This window comes from Petromyzon marinus, chromosome 70 (genome assembly GCF_048934315.1).
Source record: "Petromyzon marinus isolate PM22_M1 ecotype Great Lakes invasive population chromosome 70, UKy_Petmar_22M1.pri1.0, whole genome shotgun sequence".
Classification (NCBI taxonomy): Eukaryota; Metazoa; Chordata; class Hyperoartia; order Petromyzontiformes; family Petromyzontidae; genus Petromyzon; species Petromyzon marinus.
Genome location: NC_133736.1, coordinates 1,971,930 through 1,980,500, shown reverse-complemented (window position 1 = coordinate 1,980,500; position 8,571 = coordinate 1,971,930). Strand labels below are relative to the sequence as shown.

Below are 8,571 nucleotides of genomic sequence, written 5' to 3'. Positions count from 1 at the left end.
GTAATGATAATGATGTTAATGACGATCATTATGTTGCAGGTTATGATGGTGATGATGATGGTGATTCTGGTAATGATCACAATGCTGCCGGACATGATGATGATGGTGATGATGGTCGTGGCGAAGTTCTTTAGAACTCACCCGTTTGTCGCCCCACACGTGCAATAATCTCAGCTCAAAAAAATAACAAAGCAACGTCGGAGTTTCTATCACATCAACAACAATCCTATCGATGATGACAAATAATGATGATGATGGTGATGGACGACGATCTCATCACTTGTTGTTGAAGTCCTTGTTCTCAGCAGGCGACTCGGAGCGTACCGTCTTTTATGCGTGGTGGGGTCCCCCCGCCTCTCCCGCTCCCCACCAATCCACGACCCCACCTCCACCCACCTCCACCAACCCCCCCACCCACACAAATCTACCCACCCCCCCTACCAATCCCTTCCCCCACCTCACCCCACCACCAAGGCCCCCGCCTCCCATCTCCCTCCACCTCCCTCCTCCTCCCCCCCATCCCTCCCGTACCGGCACACCATCTCAAGGGAAGACCTCAGAGTGGGTTGTTGAGTGGGGGTTGTTGTCGTCGTCGTTGTTGTGGGGTGTGGTTGTTGTTGTGAGGTGTGGTAGTGGTGGTTGTTGTTGTTGTTGTGCCAAGGGGGAACGCCTCGTTGTGCAAGGAGCAAATTAGCAATTAGTGTGGAGGGTGGGGTGGGGTGGGGGCACCAGGGGGAGACGGTGGGTGCACAGGGATGCAAGAGGGTGGCACGTGTCTCCTGCTCTCTCCGAAATGGGCGGTGCTCAGGAATAGCCAGGGAACGACCGAGACAATGGAGAGAGGGGGAGAGGGGAGAGCGAGGTGCATGAAGCAGTGACGCTTCGTGGCTGCACTTATGTCAGATTTTCTTTCGGTTAGTGTTTTTTTGCTTTCTTATGAATTTTGGTGAGCCAGGCCACTGCACTCACCCAACCAGCCAGACACTCATTCACTCATCCAGCCACTCACTCAATCAGCCAGCTACTCACTCACTCAGCCAGCCGCTCACTCACTCTCTCAACCAGCCGCTCACTCACTCAGCCAGCGACTCACTCAGCGACTCACTCACGCTCTCAACCAGCCACGTGCTCAATCAGCCAGCCACTCACTTACTCAGACAGCCAATCACTCAATCAGCCAGCCACTCATTCACTTAGCGACTCACGCTCTCAGACAGCCACTCACTCAGCGACTCACTCTCTCAACCAGAAAATCACTCACTCAGCCAGCCACTCACTCACTCAGCCACTCACTCAGTCACTCACTCAGCCAGCCACTCACTCACTCAGCCAATCACTCACTCAGTCACTCACTCACTCAGCCAGCCAGCCACCCACTCTCTCAGCGACTCACTCACTTAGCAACTTACTCAATGCAGTGTGAGAGAGTGCAGTGGTAGTGCCATGTGTCACGAGCCCATCCTGGTTAAGAACAACAACACTTACGTATATATATAGAGCACGATTGTCTACGTACGGTGCGAAAGAAGTTCAACGCACGTAAGCACAACTTTTTTAAAATTAATTTAATTCTTTAAAATGGCTGACAACAGGGGAAGTGAGTGCTGTGGTGATGACGTTACAAGGCGTGATGACGTTACAAGGCGTGATGACGTTCCAAGGCGTGATGACGTTACAAGGCGTGTTGACGTTACAAGGCGTGATGACGTTACAAGGCAACGTAGCGGAACGGCCATTTGCTACATTCGGTCCAAACAAGCGAGTAATTTCGATTTAAAGCTTTCGTGACTGCAAGGATTCATCTTCTTTGGTTCTTTCGGTAAAGTCACGTAGAATGAGAATAAAGTTAATAAATTGATCAAATAAAATAACACAATAATATTCTCTTAGTAACCATTGGAAAGATGTTTTAAACCATTTCCGTTCTTAATTAATTGTATTTTACGATGACCTTCAGACCGCAGCTCTTTCGCTGGCATTGACTCTTAATACCTCTCACACCACGGTTAATGGTATGGTTTACAACATGGAGTATAACAGCGCCTCGCAGCTGTCTCTCTCCCCCTCCTCTGTTCCGACCATGGATGAACTCCTCCGTCTGAACGGGACCCGTAGCTATCCGTGTTGCTAAAGTTGAGGGTAAGAATCCACCCATTTTTTCGCCATATAGCATTGTGATATATAACGACTTATTGTTGGTAGCTTAGCTGATTGGAGAATATATAGAGTTTTTTGCTAACACTGAGGTAATTTATATTTTAGTTTTTTTTTATTAGTTCACTATGTAGTATTCATCATATATTGTAGTGTATACCCAGTTACTGTGAATAGCTCAGATGTGTAGGCCTTAACTTCAACATAGCCATTTCTGTGACCAGTCACAAGCTAATCACTCAGTTATTTCATTGCTAAATTCTCCTGTTTGATTTGTACTAGGTGCCTCTGTGAATGTGTATGCTCTGACTTTAACATAGCTATTTCTGTGACCAGTTACAAGCTAATCACTCAGCTATTTCAATGCTAAATTCTATGCTAATTCCTTTGTCAAGGGGTGCCTCTGCGGATGTGTATGCTTTAACTTAGCTATTTCAATGCTAAATTCTATGCTAATTCCTTTGTCAAGGGGTGCCTATGCGGATGTGTATGCTTTAACTTTAACAAAGCCATTTCTGTGACCAGTCACAAGCTAATCACTCAGCCATTTCAATGCTAAATTCTATGCTAATTCCTTTGTCATGGCGCTTTGTTTCTTCTCACACAGCTTAAAGGTCGTGATCTGAACGTGGCTTTTTCACTCCAGCGCTGTCCTCCAGACAGTCTCGTCCCTTCACCTGATGAAGGCCGCTTGTGTTGTGGCCGAAACGTCGTGAGAATATTATTGTGTTATTTAATTTTATCAATTTATTATTTTATTCTCATTCTACGTGACTTTACCGAAAGAACCAAAGAAGAAGCGAGGAATTGCTAAGAATCAAGGTAAGAACTTTCTAACTTCTAACCCAGTGGTTCTTAACCTTCACTTGCAGCCTTGCACCCATTTGGTTCTCAAAAGTAACACACAAAAAAACTATCATGTTAATAAACACGGACATTGATGAAACAAAATACATTTTGACTTAAAACTTTCGGGACTGCAGGAATTCATATTCTGTGGTTCTTTCGGCAAAGTGACGTAGTAAGAAAAAATAACAATAAAATAAATAAATAAAGTGAATAAAAATATCAATTAATTATCTTTTTTATTCACTTTCTTTTCACTTGTATTTGTATTATTTTATTGTTATCATTATTGTTTTCTATCTTGACTTTACAGAAATAAAAATAGAATATGAAACAAAATGAATTGTAACTTACGTGCCCCATGCTTAATTTGTGTTGTCAATTATTTACTTTCTAAACAAATCAGGCAATGTCTCGCATCGACCCCCATCCCAGGTTAAGAACCACTACACTATAAACTACACTATACACTACTTTACAACAACACTACGCACTCCACTCTACACTGCACTATATACTCCACTGTACACTGTTATGCATTACGCTTTACACTCCCATACACTACACTATATGCTACTATACACTCCCCACGACTATACTCTACACTATACACTACTGTACACTACACTAGACTATACATTACACTATACACGACTATACACTACAATACAGTCTAATACACTACTATACACTACACTACGATTCACACTATGCCATATACTACACTTTAGACGACTAGACACTACCCACTACTATCTACTACACTACACGACGCCAGGTTAAGAACCACTGTTCTAAACACTATTATTATAGTCATCGTTTCTCTGAAATTCACCGACTCTCAAATCACTCACAAGCGGATTTCCAATGGGTGCTCTACACAGGCCACACTGAAGGTCAGTGGCCAGCTCGGACAAACCCTCTCAACCTTTGGTGTGATTCACATCGAGCCTACCAACAGGAAGCGATGTTTCATTTAATCTTTTTTACGTTGATGGGGAGGGCGGAAGTCTGCACAACAACAACAATAAAACAACAAACCACCATTGCCCCCCCCCGCCCCTAACTGCTGGGCCATATTTTAGTTGGCAACAACCTCGCCAGCCCTCGCCTGACCTCCGCCGTCCTGAGTCCGTAGATGACTGAGTTCAGCGCAGGCGGCAGGATGAACTGGACGGTCTGGAGGGCGGTCACCCCCTCGCGGGACGTGGCCGCGCCCAGCCTGAGGCCCGTGGCGAACGTGAAGAAGAAGATCGACGTGAAGTAGACGAGCACGAGGAGCAGGTGCGTGACGCACGTGCTCAGGGCCCTCCGGCGCCCGCCGGGGAGCCGCTGCCCGCGGCACTCGCGGAGGATGAGCACGTAGGAGGCCGCGACGGCGCCCAGCGGCGGCGCGGAGCCCAGGAGGATGTTGGCGTAGACGACGGGCGCCTCGTAGCCCACCTCGCCGCACATGAGTCAGCGCACGGCCGAGAAGTCGCACGTGGACGAGGGCACGACGCGCGCCCGGCAGGAGCGGAGGCGCGCGACCACGGCGACGTGGCCGGCGCCCTTTGATCGCCGCCCTTTTATATGGCCGAGCAAAAAGCTGTTTCGGCATGCGGTGGCTGGGCATGCGGTCTACATGACGCAGCCAACGCAGCCTTGGCTGCCGGAGGAGGTCACCGATGTGACTTTGTCCGAATCTTTCAATTGATTTATTAGCTCCTCCCATAACCCAGCCTGGAAAAACCCAGCATGGATTGCATGCAGGCCAACCTGAATATTTCTTACTGCCGAAGATGTTCCGTTAGGGCGGTCAACGTTTTGAAAGCGTAGAGAAGGGATGAGATGATCATTGCCGAGAAGACCCGAAGCTTTGAGTGGAGTGACAGACCAGGTAGCTTCCGCACAGCATAATCCAGCCGATGAAAATATAATGCCACTGGACTGATTCGGAGTAAGAATTCTGCTTTCAAACCAGAGCCTGTCTTAAGCACACTGCGCAGGTATGGAAAACTCTCCACTCTCTCCACAAATGCCCCAAAACCAATGGGGATCTGAGGAGGTGGAGTGTTTGATGGCACACAATACCCAGGCAGGTGCATAGTTTTGGAGGGGTTGATGATAAGGCCCCACCTCCTTGTGGCATGCTCTAGGTCTAGCAGCAGCGCCTCCAACTCTTCCTCTGAGTAAGCAGCAATCACCAGATCATCGGCATATGTAACATGGTTGGCCAATAGAGAGCCATCCCATGACCGCACCCGGGCATCTATCAGACACCTATTGTATCTGTACCAGATGGAGATTCCTCCAGTACAGGGATGGAAGGCTTCTCCAACTACGTGGTCAAAAAAGATGTTAAATTATGTGGGAGCCAGAGGACATCCATGTCGAACCCCAACATGAACAGGGAATGGCTCCAACTCCTAGCCAAGCATCTTTACCCGGGCCTGCCCACCATCATGAAGGTCCTTAAATATTGTTAGCAGAAAATCAGGAACTCCGAAAGTATGGAGAAAACCCCAGAGCCCACTCCTTTCGATAGTTTCACAAGCCTTGGCCAGGTCCATAATGCAGAGACGTAGGTCCTTTCGGCATTCCCTACACCTCGGCTGTAGCAAACTGACGGAAAATATGGCATTTGAGCAGGACCGTACTGGGTAAAACCATTGGGCCTCCGCAAGCCTCTCCTCAGCGTGCCTGGCAAGGAAATGTTGAATAATCTTTGCCAGGACCTTTCCCAGCAGAATTGTTACAGTCTGTGCAGTCCCCCTTCTTAAACACTGTTATTATGAAGTAATATAGTGCAGTCTGCACACAAACGCCACCTTTCCTTAGCAAGTATATAACCTCCTTGTTGCAACAGCTCTCTCGCTTGTTCAACAGTTCCACTGCTGGATTATATTTTTTCTGCCTAAGGACGACCGCCTGTGTTGCGATCGAAACGTCGTGATTTATTGTTACTTTATACCTACGTGGCTTTACTGAAAGAACCAAAGAGTGTCATAGAAGGCGTCTGACACATCGGCCTTGCCTGCATTCCTCCTTCTGTAGGGACGCAAGCAACCGCCACCATCCCTCACCTCCTGTTGATAGCAAGGCGAGCCCACAGTAGGCTGGGGCTTTCCGCTTCCCAAACATCACCTCCACGCTCCCATGCCCCCTTCATGTTTTTGTTCAGAAGAAGAGCCACTCCCTGTTGTTTTGCAGTCTCCTGCAATAGTAGAGGACTGTCCACCCCTCATAGTGACTGGAGCCAGATCCAGTCCACCGTACCTAATGAAAGCCACAGAGATCCAGGTGGCACCGGTCCAGTTCCTGACAGAGGAGTGGCAGCTCTCCTGCGCAGTGATCGTTTGAACATTAAACATGGCCAAATGCAGTAATTGTTTTGCCATTTCTGGAGCAACCCCGAGGGTATGAGATGAGTCTCCCGACTCAGCCAAATGGGGCATGGCCAGGAAACGTCATAGACGCCTGTCCTCCCCGGCGGCCTCCGGGACAAGCTTAGTTAGATTGTTTACAAGTGTTTTTGTGGTATTTTAATTGAAGGTGGAGGGGTTACCAGCCTCTCGCACCCGTTCAGAGACCCCAATGGCCGCTGTGGTGGCTACAAGCGCCATTTAGGGGATAAGCCAATAGGAATTGGCCATTCCTCATATGGCGTTGGTCACATCAATCACGGTGTTATCATCCGGCACCAGAGAGGTGGTCGGGTGTTATTTATGCGTCCGCGTGTACGTGGTACCGCGCATCCCGCGGGGAGCTGAGAGGGTTACCCGATCCTCGTGTCTTCCTGCAGAGGGGCGAGAGGCTTCCCAGGCCTAACCCGGCTTCGAAAGAACCTCACAAGGCTCTCCTTCACCTCGGCCGTCCGCAGGCCGTAGACAATGGGGTTGAGCACCGGCGGCAGGACGAACTGCAGGCTCTGGAGCGACACGCTCAGCTCCGGCGATGCTGCGGACGACGGGGTGCCGCCCCCCGCGCCGCTGGCGACCGTCGTGAGGATGGCGCCGAAGTAAATGGCCGCCACCACGAGGTGGGTGCCGCACGTGCGCAGGGCCTTGTTCCGGCCGCGGCGGAGGGCCGGCTTGCGGCACTCGTGCAGGACGAGCGCGTAGAAAGCCGCGATGGCGCACAGAGGCAGCGCTATGCCCGCCACCGACATGGCGTAGGTGTACGCCTGCCCGAGGGCGACGTGGTTGCAGGACAGCACCCTGAGGGCCAGGAAGTCGCACGTGGACGTGATCAACGAGCGCGGCTTGCACAGGTCGAGATTGACCGCGATGGCGACGTAGCCGAGGCCCTGGGCGGCGGCGAGCGCGACGGCGAAGGCCAGGGCCCTGAGGGCGACGGCGTTGGATGCCGCGCCGCGGTAGGCGAGCGGTCGGCACACCGCCAGGTAGCGGTCGGCAGCCATGGCCGCCAGGATGTAGCCGTGCACGCGGAAGGACACGTGGTAGGCGAACATCTTGGCAATGCACCAGGGCGCCGAGATGCGGGGGGAGTCGCCGACGAGGTCGTACATCGTGCGCGGCAGCGCGTTGGTGTTCTCCACCAGGTCGGTGACGGCCAGCGCGGCGACGAGCAGGTGCATGGGCTTGTGCAGACGACGGTCGCGGGCGATGGCGAGGCACAGCAGCGAGTTGCCCGCCAGCGTGAGGGCGTAGACGAGGAGGAGGAAGGCGAACACGGAGCGCCTGACGGTGGGCGGCTCGCGGAACACCATCTGGATGTGGATGAGGTCCGTCGCGGCGGCGGCGGCGGCCGCGAGGAGGGGTGCGGAGACGTTGGGCCCGGGGCCGTCCTCCATTTTGTAATTTGCTGCGAGCGGGAAGATGGCGGCCACTGCTGTCGCCGTCCCCTCCCACGTGACTCCTCTCCCCTTTGCTCCTCCCAAAAAACTCGAGGGTGGGACTGTGGGGGTGGAGGGGGGAGGGGAGGGATTGAGTTTGAGCGAGTGCTCAGTTCGTTCATTGAGTGGCGACGCACGTTCGGCTGTATACCGCTGTGAAAGAAACATGTCACTACATCTCCATGAGTAAAAGGAAAAGAGTGATACCCCCGATAATGCAATTTGAACTTATTTAAAGGCGCCACGATGGCAAGGAGATGTTAACTACATTGCCCGGTATGCGGGAGGTTGTGGGTGTCTATCCTGAACCTGACGATGCATGATTTATATTTGGAATCTGTGTGTCTCTCTCCGTTTTGAGATGTCATCTACCTCGCCTCGTATGCAGTAGGTCGGGGGTTCGATCCCGATCCTGATGCCTGCTGTGCATTTGGAGTTTGCATGCTCTCTCCCGTGGTCACGTGGATTGGTTTTCTCCGCAATTATAACCATGCGTTTAGACTACAGGTAGTCCCCGACTTCCTATGGAGATGTGTTATGACGACCCCATCGTAAGTCGAAAATATCGTAAGTCAAAGATGGCCTAGTCTACCCAGGAGTCTTAAAGAATGGTTATAATTTAGCAAAACAGAGCAATTCACAATACCATACTGCATAAACTATATACTCTATGTATTTATTAATGACAATACTGTATTGCACAGTAAACTTTAAAGTAAAAAAACACGGTCAAT

General features: G+C 50.7%; 1 protein-coding gene across 1 annotated transcript; it reads right to left on the bottom strand.

The window, feature by feature from the left end:
- Positions 1 to 6,757: 6,757 nt before the first annotated feature.
- Positions 6,758 to 7,795, bottom strand: LOC142906777 (olfactory receptor 2M3-like). The gene has a single exon (XM_076055245.1). The coding sequence runs from the start codon at positions 7,793 to 7,795 to the stop codon at positions 6,758 to 6,760; it is 1,038 nt and encodes a 345-aa protein (XP_075911360.1).
- Between the last annotated feature and the right edge of the window lie 776 nt (positions 7,796 to 8,571).

Bases quoted from the DNA above. Each gene is read 5' to 3' on its own strand.
- LOC142906777 (XM_076055245.1), bottom strand. From the start codon at position 7,795: ATGGAGGACGGCCCCGGGCCCAACGTCTCCGCACCCCTCCTCGCGGCC.